Genomic DNA, 15,031 nt, shown 5'->3' with positions numbered 1-15,031 from the left:
AGCTGGGTGTTGACTCTGGTTGGTATCAGGGCCTCGCTCCGTTGTATCACTGCTGCCAGCTCTCTGCTATGTCACTCAAAGCACCAGGAGGACTTTCAGTCACCTGGCTCGCTGGTGTTGGATCAATTTTTCAAGCCCTCCCCAGCTGACATTGTTTTGAATAGGTGGTGCATAACAAAGATTGAGCCTTTCAGAAGCACTGTGACCTTCCTGCTATTGTGAACGTGTTTGTGCTGGTGGATGGTACAGAACATCTCACGGTAAATTCCCCAAGGAAAACCAGAACTAAATTCATCCATAGGCACCTTGGAGGAAAATAAATAAATTCATTAAAACCAGCATCTCTGGAAGCAAGTCACATTAGGCTTATCCATACAAACATGTATTGACTGAAAACCTTTACAGCAACAACTGCTTTGACAGCTAACTGCCTCCAATCCTGCGGGCTGCTACAAGCCCCACAGGGCCAGTCTGGCAGAGCACAGCTGATCCCTTGTCCTTTCCTAGCCAGCACTGGGTACGTTCACCTTATTCTCTTCCAGAAAAGGAAGCTGAAGGGCTAGTAGTGCTAAGTAGTTCTTACTCATTTAATACCTGGCACAGAGCAGCTGGGCCCAACAAGCCTCTCCCCTCCCACTGCTGCCCCAAAGTCAGGCTTGAACGTGCCACTCTAAACCCTATCAGCTCCCCCAGCCCCTTTCAAAGATTAAGTCTCACGGAAATACTCAGTACTAAAGCAGCCCTCTGAGACTGCAGCCTTCATCCATGAACGAAGTTTTAGCCCAAAGTTTTAGAAAATACCTGTCTGCTTCTCTTAATGTAAAGCCAATAAACAAGTTTTGGCCTTTCAGATTTACCTGAAAGATGAACGTATAACAAATGCTCCTGTCCTTGCTTTGCCTGCCTCAATTGTGCAAGAAGTTGAATTGAGCACTGCAGGATTTAAATCTGTGATCTGAGGCAGGGGTTTAGGCCATCTGCCGTTCAAACCTAACATATACCATGAAGTCACTCATTCAGCATCTAGATACCACAATGATGGGCTCTCTGCCCTGGAAATAGTAAGCTGGTCAGCCATCTCGCTTCAGAACTGCGTAAACACTACCTGAGATTTCATTTAAAAAAAAAAAAAAAAAAAAGTTCATTGAATTTGGAAATCTTCATAGCCAAGGCAAATATCTACAATTGGCCAAGGTGGAAAAAAAAAGTTGAAGAAAAAGAAAATTCAATGTCTAGATTTCAAAATAGTCATAAAATGCAATTATATTTAAAAAGCCATACATTGATTTTTAAATTCCACATATTCATTCACAGATTCATCTACTTCAAGGCCCATTAAATCTTGGCTGTCTGGTTTTATAGACTGTATTCCAAATGCTTTTGTATTATCTCCTCCTGTGAAAAAGTCAAGGATGTGTCCTCTATAAGAGGATCCTATATGTAGCCAGCCTAAAAAAAATATATATTCTAATGTCAAATCCACAGTTTCTGGAACATTGTTTTCAATTTTGTTTTCTTGGAGACTACTCTCTCCTTTTCTTCAGGAAACCCACAGGACTGATAAGCTGCCTATGACAACAATGTGACACTTTCAGCAGCTGAGCTAAATGTAGAACCTGCGTAAGCTGGCTGTGGTTACTGACAAAACAGCCCTTTCTCTTGGAGAACACTGGCAGGCTATTCCCTTGTGAAACTTGGAAAAAAAGATGACAGGATGTGCAAAAGCCTTAAAGGCCACAGGAGAAGAGGGACACAGGTAAGAAAGCGACCTTTGCAGAGTGCTGCGTAAAGGATTAGGCCCCTGCTTGGCGCTCAAAGCACACGCGATTGCTATAAGCCAGGCTTTGTGCTGGTGAATTTAGCCCTACTGAAAACACAACCAGTGCTGGAGGAACGATGTTTTACATAGCTGTGGCACGTAAATCCCTGTAACTGACATTTAGCTTAGACATGTGTGAAAGTTCATGCTGGAGAAAGGCTCTGGTACTGACGACACTCTGTAGGACTTCATACGTGCCCATGGCACCAGATATCAACAGCTTTCAAACACCACTAAACATGATCAGGATTTGAACTAATGACCTGCATCCCATTACCGAACTCTATGAAATCCATGGTTGAACAGTTTTAGCTCCTGAGGCAGCTTAGACAATAAGGAATTTATAAAAGCACAGTTGGTGTGGTGGCTCTACTGACTCGGCAAGCAGTTACAGGCTTGGGCACAACACCTACTGCACAGCCGCTCGCTTCAGACCCACTAGGACAACAGCAACACTCACTATGAAGGTGTCAGAAAAGAGTAAAATGACAAGAGTAACATGGAAATTCTACATCTTCCAGGTCTCCATATCCCAAACACAAAGAATGAAAAGTTTGTTCACCCTATTGCCAATGAAGTCCCAACCGTGGCAGACTGCGTTCTTCCCTGTCTCCATCAGTGTTTCCCTACAAAAAACACAACTCTGTAGGACTCTTTCAGGCTCTGTTCAGAGTGTCTGTTCATCAGTAATTGCCATAATTAATCTGGCTGTGGCTGCGAGACTCCTGTTGGATAACGGCAATCCAACCTCTAATATATCTGGAACGGTTACAGTAACATTCCTTGCATACACATGTTGCATTGAGTCCCCCTACAGCACAACTAAATGACACATCTTTCATTTCAGGACAGGCTTAAAAAGAATAACAGAAGTTTCAGTACTTAATATTCATCTAAACATAATAAGTTACAATGAAGAGTAAAAAGAAAGTCTGTCTCTGTCATGCACCGGTACTACCAACATCAAAACAAGAAAAAACAAAGCAGCCAACCCGCTGAACACAATGGCACAGAGAGAGGGCTCCAGCAAAACAAAAAAAAAAAAAAAAAAAAACACTTCTGAATTTCCACTGCAATAAATACGGCAACTGCCTTGGGGCTGGGGAGGAGTGTGCTGAAGGCAAGGAATATAGAAAGTGACTTTCAACAGGAATATGGGGTATGAACACTGGCATCAGTCTGCCTGTTAGGGAACTGTCACCCACAGGTGAGAAGCAAGCAGTGATGACAAAAGGCAAGCAGAAAGTGAACGATAAGAAGAGAGCAAAGTTGGGCATCTGGTAAAGAGGAGGAGGGAGAAGGAACCAACAATTAGAAAAAATGAACAGAGCAGCACAAACAAAAAGGACCAGAACAATCATCCAGGAGTAGGAAATAAAGAGTAGGGCTTGTAATAACTGGACTTTTAGCTTCAAGCTTGAAAGAAATCTCTCCCCTCTCCACCTTGAAAAAGAGGGAGAAAAATATCTATGTCATTATTTTATCCCACTTTGAGAGCAATATGCAAAACACTGACCAGCTTGAAGAAAGTACAAACCAATTCGCTGCCTCAATAATTTGGAGGCAGCGAATAACGATAATTTGCACTAAATAATAAGTTACAACTAGGCCATAATCATTTGTCTGGAGTATTCTGTTTGTCTCGGTGTGTTGTAAGCCAGGTATATAAGCCAGGCAGGAGGGGTCCATTTCTAGACAGCTGCACGCAGCATGGTCACAGATGTCTGTTGCATGCTGCAAACTCTCAAAGACTTCAGTTTCAACTACTGTCTGATAAATTCTTTGGGAATTGTCCTAACATTACCATTAGAGTTCCCAAACCACACCAATGTCAGCAAGATTCACCAAGGAAGCTGCTGTCAGCAGCAAGGTTTTCCAGCGGAGAGAAGCCAAGTTTTAAGCTGCTCAAAAATACACAATACAGCATCTACAGAACCAGGCAGCCTGGTCCTGTTGCTGTGTTGGACTCATGGCCTGTGCTGCAGCTGTAACCAATGCCCTTTGTGGAGAATGCCTCTGAGCACATCCATCTACGACACGCGCAGACTACATGTAAGCCGTCCTTCCAATCCTGTTTACATCCCTTTTCTAGCAGTCATCTGCCCCTCTGATGTCTCTGGTCTAAAACGATCAGAGGTCATTGAGACAGGGATCCCATTAAAAGCTGGAATTTTCAGCTGAATACTATACTTCTGTTCAAGCAACAATAAATAAGAGGACAAAAGATTAAGCAAACATAACCTTTCTGTCTCCTGTGTTCTACTGAACACCACAAAGTCAAGTTCATCTGCCAGAAGAGGAAGAGAGAGAACTGCAGAGAAAGTGAGAGAGAAGAAGCCTTCATCTCAGGAGCATGGATACAGAAAAATAGTCACCAGAAGGGGCTGTGCATCAGGTCTGGAGACTGGGAAGTACAGGATTTCATCTTTCCAATTGTTTGAAAGGGGTATGAAAGGCTATTGCAGCTTCTGGACCAGTCACTGGAGGGAGTGATACTCACACTGGGCCTCACTCGTATTTTGTAGACAGCTTTCCTTCCTGTCTCTATTCCTGTATAAAGAACCAAAGGCTAACTCGAACAGGAGCCTTCATGAAAGAAACATTTTTTCTAGAAGCTGCCAAAAAAAAAAAAAAGGTAATTAACAATTACATTAAAAAGGTATAGTTTCTCATCTTTTGAGACTAGCAAGCTAAGAAGCGTCACTAGTGCTCTCAAGTGCACAGATATTTCCCTTGTGCTTCTGCTGACTTTCCTGGAAACGAACCCTCGTACATTCTATTGGAAATAGGCCAAATCTAAAGATGTGAATTTAGACTTCAGGAAAGCAACAGGCTGAACTTCTCACCCATCTGGTGATCTTCCTACCAATAGTACCTGAGAAGATCATCATGCTAGGGTTAATCCACAAGGCAAAAGTACACTGAATATCCACTTGTAGCTCTCCTGTGCTCACACTTCTGAAATCTCTAAACTAATGACTCCCTCTGTAGCACAAAAACTCCATTGTTCTCAGATCTTCACCCAGGGAAATAAGATTTAAAACTCAAGACAAGAGAACAGTGAGTTAACAGATTTTGAGAACAGTCAGTGAAGAGCCTGCACCCACTAGAACATGCTATTCAGTGAGACTACTTCACTTAAATCCAGACAAGAAGAGAGGACCAACAGACTGACAAACAGGTCTGCGAAAGCCTGGTCTTGCAGCCATATTGAACTTCGCGCAGCTCTAACTATAAGGTTTCCCAGCACCTCATTTTCTTTGGCAGCCTGTGCCACAAACACCTCTGGTTTTGAACATCTCACCCCTCCTGGTCCTTCTCATAATTCCCCTCCTAGTCCTTCTCGTAATTGCTGGAGAACCTTTCTCTGTAATAATAATGGTTTGTATCCTAGTGCTCGTAGATCTGATGGTGTTTAAAAATCACATTTCCTTTCAGGGATGGTAATAGTAATCAATATGGAATACTGATGAAACTTGAATATAGAGATGCTGGATAACTGTGTGTGCTGCTTTAAAAGATACCTACAAATACTCAGGAAGTTTACTTCTTCAGAGAAGGAAACACAAATAAATCTTGATACAATCTTATGGCATTAACTGCTGAAATAGATCTGATATTGAAGAAAAGTGACAGAAGAAAACCTTTTGCATTGAGTTAACTGCAGACAGAGGCATGCTCAAGTTAGAAGTGTAACAAGAAGCATATTTGAAACGGCTAAGTGAGAAGGTGTGAGGAAATACCAAGAAATTACAAGAGGAAAACACCTCCCCCATCAAAAACGTAACCTGAAATCAATCTCACCATAGATAATAAAACCCAGAGGACATGTTTTTAAACATTGACTATTTGCTTTAACATTATAGGAAAAAAACACCTGTATACCATCTTTCAAAAAAAAAGAGGCTGGCACATCAACAGGGAGATGCTCACGTAGGTCACACAAAGCTGACCTAAGAAAATAAGTCACTGACCAACCCAACACAATGCACACAGAGATCAGCGCCTTCCTTCAGCCAAGTCAGCAAGCTATCTGTGTCCTTCCTGCACTGTGAAATAAGACTAAAAACAAAGTCTTGATACTCTTAACTTTGTGCATGAACTTATTTTTCCTGAGAAATTACACATTTGCTCTTTATAATTGTCATCCTAGAAACAATATCCAAGTATCTGGTAGAGATTAAAAAAAAAAAAAAAAATCTGAGACAAGTCTTTGGCCCAACTAAGTTGAGGAGCAGTATGTGCTGAAAAGCTGTGGAAAACAACAGAAACTGAGCCCAATTTTATACAACTTTATTTTTACTAGTACTGCACAGGCTCAGTCTAGCCTTTTGCCCAGTGAATGCCTATAATCCATTTTAAACCAAAAGACTCTAATGGCTGAGGGCAACACTTTCACAAATTTGAAATCTTTGCCTGATGAAGTCAAAAGGATAAAACATTTCAGGGGAAAAAAAAAAAATCACACCGTCACTCCAACTCCCTTTTGGTTAGGTTTATGCATAGCGTTTGTTAAACATACCTTGGTCTTGCTCAAGTGTTTCATTTTGTTCATTGTTTTTAAACACGTTTTATTGTGTTTGTTGTGGGATCGATTGTTTTAGTTTTTTTGTAGCAGTATGTGACATCCCTTCCTACTGGTAAATGGAAACTTTCTATAAACCATAACATTCGCCTGAAAGTGACACGAAGCATGCGCTCACCTGAGCAGAAACTTGAAGAAAAGATTGTGGCAGACCGATTCAACCCCCCACCCCGCGCCCAGAAAAAAAAAACTTATTAAGCATATAATGCAATTAGTGCCTGTGCAGAGAGTCTGATTTGGCAGTTTTAATCAGACCGCCTCCCGGTACAGTCAGGGCTGCTGGGCGACACTTGAGATCTGAAGAGCGCGGGTAAAAATAACCTCCGTACAACAAGACGTGATGAACACCAGACAGCTGAGTCACCTTTAAAACCGATTTTGGTTTTCTGTGTTAGGAGGGATTATCAAAGAGAGGTGGATAAAGGATTCAAAAATCTGTCGGAAATGTTTCTTTAGTTGAATGTTTCGTAATGTAAACTCCAAGCTTCCCTGAGGTTGCTCCTGATGACTTTGACATCAACATGGAGCGCTCAGTCACCACTGGGAAACCTCACCTTCACGTGGAGAAGCAATTCTGAATAAAACTTCAGCTCCATTTAAAAAGTGTAATTTTTAAACACGTCTTCCTCACACAGCATCAACTATTATCATTTATGAAGGCTTCCAGTGGTTTCAACAAAGGGAAAAAAAACAACTTTGGCCCCAAATCTGCCACTGAACGGGTGCGATCTGTGGAGGTGGTGGATGAGTTGCAAACCAGCTGAACCATGACAGAAAGTGAAAGCCTGCCATGCACCACACGCTGACCCAACAGCTGCCGTAGGGGCCTGCGGGGACACACAGCGAGCCCTCAAAGCCCGGTGGTGCGCCTGAAGCAAACCCTGGGCGAGGAACCAAGGAAGGACCTTCTCGGGAGGATTTCCCTGAGGATTTCCAGGTTGACCCTGCACTTTGGAAGCTTTCTCAGATCTCAAACGTGAGGATGGAGACAGCGGGCGACCAAAGCGATCGGCGTTTGCCAGCCAAAACGCCCGAGCGAGGAGGCCGCCCGCTGTCCCTCGCCACCACCTCGCTGTGAGGAAAACGACGGCTCCCGGGGCTGCCGCGGCCCTGACACAACCCGCGGCCACCGGGGAGCGGGAAGGGGCTGAGGGGGAGCCGGGGCAGGTGGCGGCGGCCGGGGAAGGGACGAGGGGGGGACCACGGAGCCTGAGGAGGGGCAATGCGGGAGGCCGAGGCCTGGCGAGGGGCAGCGGGGCCGGGCTGGGGCCGGCTGGCCGCAGGGAGCCGGCGGGGGGCAGCTCGGCAGCGGGGCGGGGTGGAGGGGGGGTCGGAGAGGGAAACGGGGAGCGGCGGCTCCGCGCTGCACTCACGGGCGAGTCGTAGGAGAAGGCGCACTCCGTCTTGTAGACCCGGTCCCCTGACTTGGGCACCCGGATCGTGGGCATGTAGGGGACGAGCAGCTCGCCCAGGTCGCCGGCGGCCATCTGCGCGTCGCCGCCGCCGCCGCCGAAGAGCGCGGCCCGCTGCATGCTCGCTGCCTGCCGCCCGCCGGCCGAGGGCAATGGAGGCGGAGGGCACCGGGCCGGGGCCGGGGCAGGGCGCGGCGGTGGCGGCGGCAGCGAGAGCCGGGCCCGGGGGAGGAGGGGAGGTGGAGGAGGAGGAGGAGGAGGAGGAGGGAAGCTGCTATTTTTAACCCAATGGCAGCGGCACCAGCTGCGGCGGCACCGGGGGGTCCCCTCGGGCCGGCCCTCGGCCGGGGAGCGCCGCCAGGTGCCTGAGGCGGGGGCCGCCGCCGCTCGTGAGGCGGTGCCGGGGCCCCGGAGCTGTCCGCGGCCCTGACGGGACCGCCCTGAGCCGCGCTGCCCCCCTGCGGGGTCTGCCGGGGAGAGGGGGGTGAAAGGGAGCACGGCCGGGTTCGGGGTTGGGGTGGTTTTCATCAGAAAGCCGTGATTTCCAGGGGGCGGGGATGGAGACTTCACCTCCTGGTGTCCCTGCGGGGAAGCTCGTCATGGGTAGCCTGAAGCAGGTTCCTCTTTGACCAGTAATATATTTTTTTTAAGCAAGGAAACGCTATATACATATAAACTGGAACGATTTGTTGATTTCATGTGCCTAAATACAAGGCTTTTGACTTCCAAGTCCCCAGCCTATAATTAACCTTGTCTATCCGCTACAGGTTTCTCTCCACACGGACAGCGCACCTCTCACCGCCCCGCTACAGGTGCTGAAGGCGGCAGGTTTGAGCACAGCCCCTGCCCTCCGTTTGTATTCATCCTGCCCTGCTCATGGTAGGTTGGAGAGGAGGATCTGGTTCTTGGGGTGCTGGCACAGTAAGGATGCTGTGGGACATCTATGAGAGCACCAGGAGCCAAACCTAGATTCTCTGTATTGAGGGTCAGAGCCCTGAGCTCAGAACGACTGGTTTTTGGCTTCTGTTGTGTTGCTCCTTGCCTTTCACTTTGAAAGAATACTGATAGGAAGGAAGAATAGCATGAAGTAACTTTGTACAAATATACTTGAAATAGTATTTTTTTTTTTCCTCCAAACATTATCCAATAATTATTACACGTTTGACAGCAGCAGAATTAAAGAAATGGCTGACTCATTTAAAATAAAGACATGAATAGCTCTCCACCTGGAGTCCACAAAATACCCAAGGATACATGATCACTTCCAAGTAAGTGATGTGACCTTTTAAAGAAATTTTTAACTCAAAAACAAAAGGTTCAAAAGATTGTTCTAGTAAAATTTCAATTAGCAACAGAATTGAAAAATCATGAGTGTGCATCCAACTATGAAGAGGCAATTTTTCAAGGAAAAAAAAAAAAAAGAAGCATTAGGAACTGTGTGAAATACCAAGGGCAAAATATGATCTCAGTGGAAATGGTTTAGACAAGAAAAAAATTTACATCAAAGAACCATACCCATCATTGGATGCTGGATAAAAAAAATAATAATAAACGGTCACCAGAAAAATTTTACCTGGAAAGGCTTTGTGCTTTTTAATGGTCTCTCTTATAATTAACATAGCATTTATAAACAATGTGAGCCACAATGAGAATACACGCTAACCTGAAAGATCAATGCAAACAAAAAGGACAAGTCAAAGCATTGATGAGAAATCAATCCGAGTCTTTCTAATGTTTGGCAGTGCTCAGAAGCAGCTAATGAGGCTGTCTTTGTTTAAGATAGCCAGTGAAATACTGTTTAATGTAAATAAATTATTTTTTAGTTTTAACAGTTTGAAATCACAAGATGATCAGGGTTTACTAAAGGATTTCGGCTTGTTTCCATTAAAAATTGTACACTGCATATGGACAGATTAGTTCAGGGTTGCAGACTGGAAGATACATTATCCTTCAACCTCTTGAGGTATTTAAAACTAGAGGAATACCTTTGCCATTAGAACCAGAGGAAACACATCCCTCTAGTGGCAAAAGTCTGCCAGATAAAAAGAGCACCGTCTTTATTACCTATATATTTCTTAAAAGTGGTATAGAGGAAAATAGAAAACAACAAAGAAACAAAAACAAAATAATAACAAAAAAAATCACATAGAAATATGTTCTAGAGAGACCATCTTTTCAGTGATCTGCACACATAAGAGTCCAGTTTGGAAGGTGAAAGTTGAGTCTAGCTACAGATAATGAGAAAGAAAATACTTGTCTAAAGTGATAGATATAACTCCAATATTCCAAAGATCTAAAGGTATTTTTCTTTCTTCATTTTCCACAAATAATCTGACACAAGGTGCTGTGAAAGAAAGTCCTACCGTTTCTTGTACCTTTATTTTAAAACTACTGGAAATCACATGATAAAGACTAACCTTACCAACTTGTTTCGCATATACTAGGTCACAGAGGCCATTCTACACCGATGCCCTGGAGGAAAAGGGTAAATGTTGGCTATTGACAAAAGGCATTTTCTCTGATTAGTAACTTCAAAAGCTATGAGACAAACTGTCACACAGTTTCTTCCAAGTTACCAGAATCAATACACTTTTTTTGTGTTTTGTTTTTTATTATTATTTCCAACAGTACACAGCAGGACGTATATTCCATAGTTAAGCCACAATTTGTTGGTATGCATTTAAAACTGTGCATACTATCTTCAAACTGTTCAATTGTCAGGCGTGGATTTCATAGAATTGTCAGTAAGATTTTTATCAGGTGTTTCATAATGATACCATGGTCCATCTCCCCTCTGCCTCATCAGTCTGCGTGCCTCCAGCTCCATCACCCTGAAACAAAAAAAGCACCACACACAAATGACGTGAAGTCTCTTGGTTTTGATCAGACTGTTTAACATCTGGGCATTACTGACAGCAGCAATGAGTTTAGCATCTACTGTTTATTCATGCTATTGAAACATAAGTAATACCAAAATATGAAGGGTTCAACTAAAACATAAACTACTAAATCCTTCTATTTCAATTTTTTAGCAAATCATCTCACAGGAGAGCCATAAAAGTATTTACAGGAGTTCTGTTATAGGTCCTTGCTTAGTAAGTCCCAAAAGCAACAACTTGTGAAACTTGGGACTTTCTTCTGTTACCACAGTTTACTCTGAGTAAGTCTAGAATAAACCTAGAACATCGCCATTGCTGCCCACAAAAATTTCAACAGCAGCAAGGAACGCGACCAGTCCTGTAAATTGTGTCATTTAACTTCTCAAGCCACAAGCATTAGCAGAGGCAGAAAGAGCTGTCCATTTCCTGACTCAGGAAGATGTACCTATAATTTTATAAATATGAACTGTGAAGGGGAGATACTGCTGTTTTGCCCTTGGATTGTTCCAGTTCTTAATACTGCAGAGGCAGGGATTACAACTTGCGGTGGGACACCAGCCAGTACAGCAAGCACAAGGGTGATGTACAAGCAACCGAGTATACTATGTCAGCATTCAACTCACTGTTAAGCAAAACACAATACTCAGCTACAGTATGTACTAACATTTAAAAACACCCTAACAATACAACATACCTCAGGTCAGTTTTCTTTGCTTCAATATCGAGCAAAGCCATATGCTTCTCATAGTCCTTTTCAGGAGGGTCAAAGAAGTAACGAGCTATCCAGCGACTTATAGGGTGCTGGAAAACACAAAAGCGGAAATTATTCATGTAATTTCCAAGTAGAAATGCCATCATACTTAAATCATATAACATGTTCCCAATCCTGAAGACACGATCAACACTATTGTTATTGTTACAATGACAGCACCCATAAATGCTCAACTATTTGTAAGAACAGAACTCTAAAATGTTAGATTTGATGTGCTGTTTCTGTTGTCTAATGCCAAAATAAGCTACAAAAGAATATTCTGTAGCAAAATGAAAAACAAGTTAAAGGAAGACATTCAATTCATTTTCTTTCTGTTGAAGGAAAGTTCTTTAAACTGCCACTGTCATCACAGAAGTGGATTCCAAATCTCTTACTGTAATCAGTAACATTTTAAATTATTGCTTCCAAATAAAAGTCATTCTAATAGAACAAAAGGTAAATGGGTTGAAAGAGTCATAACAGTATTGCTGGGTTCAGTTGCTTTCTAAGTAAACCAACAAACTGCTTGCAGTAAGAACATTGAGCTTTCTGATCATAAAAATCTTCAATTCCAAATTTAAAAGCACAAGAGATGGCGGACTTTGAAACAACACTAGCAAGTCATACAGAAAAAAGTAACACCACTTCAAACTCCAGTTTCTTAAGAGTTGTAGCTCAAAAGGTACAAGCAAAGACAAAAACTGGATGCTAAGTATAAAAAGTTCTGTATGTGGCACAGTCAGACCATTCCTACTATTTAGGAATGTTATAAAAGAATTCTTGGCATATAGCTTCATCAGTTTACTTGCATAAAGTCAGAAATCATTTGCATCTACCTGTGTCAACAACCAGATTTCCTACAGCAACATGCACATTCCATAAAACTGAAGAAAAGCAAGTTTGCCAAAATTACAAATGGACAATTCAAATTCTATTACTCTGATACCCAGTGGCAGGGATGCGTCTGTTCTCACTACCAGACTCCACACAGTTTACTCCCAAAACTAGCATCAAGAGGAAAGCTGTCCCTAACACATCACCCCTTTACACGTTACACTCACCTTGTAGTACTCCCAGTATTCTGGAACATAGCCTTCAGGAATCTCTGCAAGTTCAGCTTCACCTGATAAGGAATAATCATTTCATTATTACTTCATTTATTTCAAGCTTTTCATATGCTGCCTTTCACATTAAAACAAACAAAAACTAGCAACAAAAACCAGCACTATTTCACAGAGAGAGTACCTAATCCCTTATCTTGAACTCTACTGAGAAAAAAATAACTTCTTGTAACTTCCCCAGACATTTCACGTGTCTAGCTCAGATTTTAAGCCATGCACCAGAAAGGTGAAATGGGCAGCTATGAAGAGCTATACAGAAGAAATCATTAAGATCAAGTCCACAGAAATGCCCTTTAAAGTATAGAAAAAAAACATGGTTTCAGCTCATAATCTCTCTGTTCAATTAATTCCATATTATTACAGTAGATTAAAATAAGTATAGCCAAGCAGAATTTGGATTTTTTTCAAGATAAAAAGCTACAATTGCAGTGTATGCAACTTTCTTAAAGAAGTATGCAAAACAAAGTAAGAAAGACTCTTATTTGGATATAGAACTGTTCTCTAAACCTCACTGATGTCTGAACTACCGAAATATGGAATTTGTCAGTTTTTAAAAATACAGAAAGTTTTTAGAAAAATCGACAACTACAAAAAGAAAAATACTGAGAATGTCTTCTATGTACTTTCACAAGATTTCAGTATTTCTTAGACCTATTTCATGGTCTTCCAAAGAGCAAGCCTCAAACATTTATGTATTTTTTTCTATCCAGCATGCTTAGCTTCCATTTGATCATTTAATGATCATGACTGCATACTTGGTCATGACAGAGCACTCACCAATGAAGACGTTGACATATGTTATGAATAGCGCCACTGGTATCCCTGTCAGAAATATATAGAACCTCTGTAAAAGGGATAAGGAGAAAAAGAATCAGTGTGGAAACTCAGAAGCCTGACAAAATTCATATGAAGTTATTTTGCAAATCCAGTAACACCAAGTAATTCTTAGTTTTGCACTTACAGTTCAGATAGAAATGTTGTATGTAAAGTTACATTGCTGATTAAAATAATTAACAAACGAATACAGGAACTGTGGTGCTGTATCAGTCCACGGGCCCATTTACTTCAGCACTCGATCTCCCAGATAGGTCAGTGTCTGCAGAAGCGTTTCCCTGAATGCTACCTCAGCATCTAATTAGGACTGGCTTCACTACCTAACTGTAATGAGGCACTAACACCAATGCAATATATCCCAACATGAATATAACCACTGCTAGCTTCAGTAGCTGTGGAAGACAGATAAAGGCAGCCTGAGTGCATAAAGTGAGTAGGATCAGGTTAGCTGTTACCCAGCGTAAGGGGTGCTTCTCACAGGTCGAACTCAGGTCAGGCTTCCTAAGTCTAAATCTCTGCTGTTACTGGTCTAATAATTGAAGGCAAACCCAGCAGAACAGTATCGTCATGTTTTAAAGAGGAGGGTGAATTAAAAAGCATTTGCAGGTTATGCATATATGAACACAGACACATAAGAATGCTAATGATGTCCACCTTGTATCTTTTTGCTTCATCAGGCTTTTATGACATAAAACAATATTTCAGAAGGACTGAAAATTCTTGTTTATCTGAATAGCACTAGCACATTTCAGATGCTTCACAAAAAAAGGAAAAATACAATTTTAGAGACTCTTAGACACATTCAGAATAACAAATCCGCTTGCGTTGCGTATTAAGCTTGTTTTAAACTCACCAGCAAACTCAGAAATCGAGAATCATAAAAGCTTGTTGCCTTGATAATAAACATTCTCTTCCCATGGCTGCTGTGTCGGACAGGAGCTGAAAATTGAACCAAAGTGTTATGGTTTTTAATCCACTTGTTGGCTGGACCAGGACAGAGTCAGCAATGCAGGCAGAGGCCAGAAGCATACAGCAGAGGCCGAGCAGCTGCGAGTTGGTTTTCTGGAGGGTAATGATGCTCCTAATGCTTGCCTCAACTAATTTGTTGTTTAGATAGAATGAATTCTATACTTCATAGACTGATTCAACCCTATGTGTACATCCCAACAAACCTATTACCGAGTCCAATTATTTCTGCACAGGGCCAATCACAGGATCGTTTCACTTGGAGACCCGTTACCTGTATCTTGGCACCACAGACCAGGTGGGAAGCCCACAGGCGCCTCGCCGACCCCCACTTGTGGCGCAGGGGCCGGGCCGGGCCGTGCCAAGCGCCCCCCGCAGCCGCTCGCTGTCCCCGCGGCCTCCCGCTCCCCGCTCGGGTCACCTCCGCTCCCCAAGGTCACCTCGCCACCGGTTCCCTCCCCTCCATTCCTCCCGTCCCCGCAGCCCCCGAGGCCCTACCGACGGTGCTGGGCAGGCGGGCGGCCCCTGCGGCCCAGGGGAGCCGAGCGCTGCCCCCCACCGCCCGCCGCGCTCCCCATGCAGCGGCCGCCCGCAGCAGCAGGCTCATGGCCGCCATGGCTGGTGCTGGCAGCGGGGCGGGGCCGGCGGGCGGGCGCGAAGCCAG

At 43.4% G+C, this 15,031-nt stretch overlaps 2 protein-coding genes and 1 long non-coding RNA gene across 4 annotated transcripts in view; 1 reads left to right on the top strand and 2 right to left on the bottom strand.

Annotated features, from left to right (window-relative positions):
- USP13 (ubiquitin specific peptidase 13) overlaps positions 1–8,071 on the bottom strand; it is a 47,426-nt gene extending 39,355 nt beyond the window's left edge. For both annotated transcript variants that reach the window (XM_027464511.3, XM_027464512.3), the window contains exon 1: positions 7,778–8,071. In XM_027464511.3, coding sequence (XP_027320312.1) covers positions 7,778–7,936 — 159 coding nt within the window. In that variant the 5' untranslated portion in view covers positions 7,937–8,071. The remainder of the gene's footprint in view (positions 1–7,777) is intronic.
- Positions 6,411–14,665, top strand: LOC140003214 (uncharacterized). Its single transcript, XR_011811463.1, has 3 exons — positions 6,411–7,341; positions 8,584–8,695; positions 14,604–14,665. It is a non-coding gene; the product is annotated as an uncharacterized lncRNA (long non-coding RNA).
- On the bottom strand, positions 10,407–15,028 carry NDUFB5 (NADH:ubiquinone oxidoreductase subunit B5). Its single transcript, XM_027464520.3, has 6 exons — positions 14,866–15,028; positions 14,255–14,340; positions 13,345–13,411; positions 12,508–12,569; positions 11,390–11,496; positions 10,407–10,647 (listed from the first exon to the last, which is right to left on the bottom strand). The coding sequence occupies exons 1-6, from the start codon at positions 14,981–14,983 to the stop codon at positions 10,527–10,529; spliced, it is 561 nt and encodes a 186-aa protein (XP_027320321.1). The 5' UTR covers positions 14,984–15,028; the 3' UTR covers positions 10,407–10,526.
- Between the last annotated feature and the right edge of the window lie 3 nt (positions 15,029–15,031).

Source organism: Anas platyrhynchos, chromosome 9, assembly GCF_047663525.1.
Source record: "Anas platyrhynchos isolate ZD024472 breed Pekin duck chromosome 9, IASCAAS_PekinDuck_T2T, whole genome shotgun sequence".
NCBI classification, from domain to species: Eukaryota; Metazoa; Chordata; class Aves; order Anseriformes; family Anatidae; genus Anas; species Anas platyrhynchos.
Note: the sequence above shows the minus strand (reverse complement) of the source record. Positions and strands in the feature narration are given on the sequence as shown.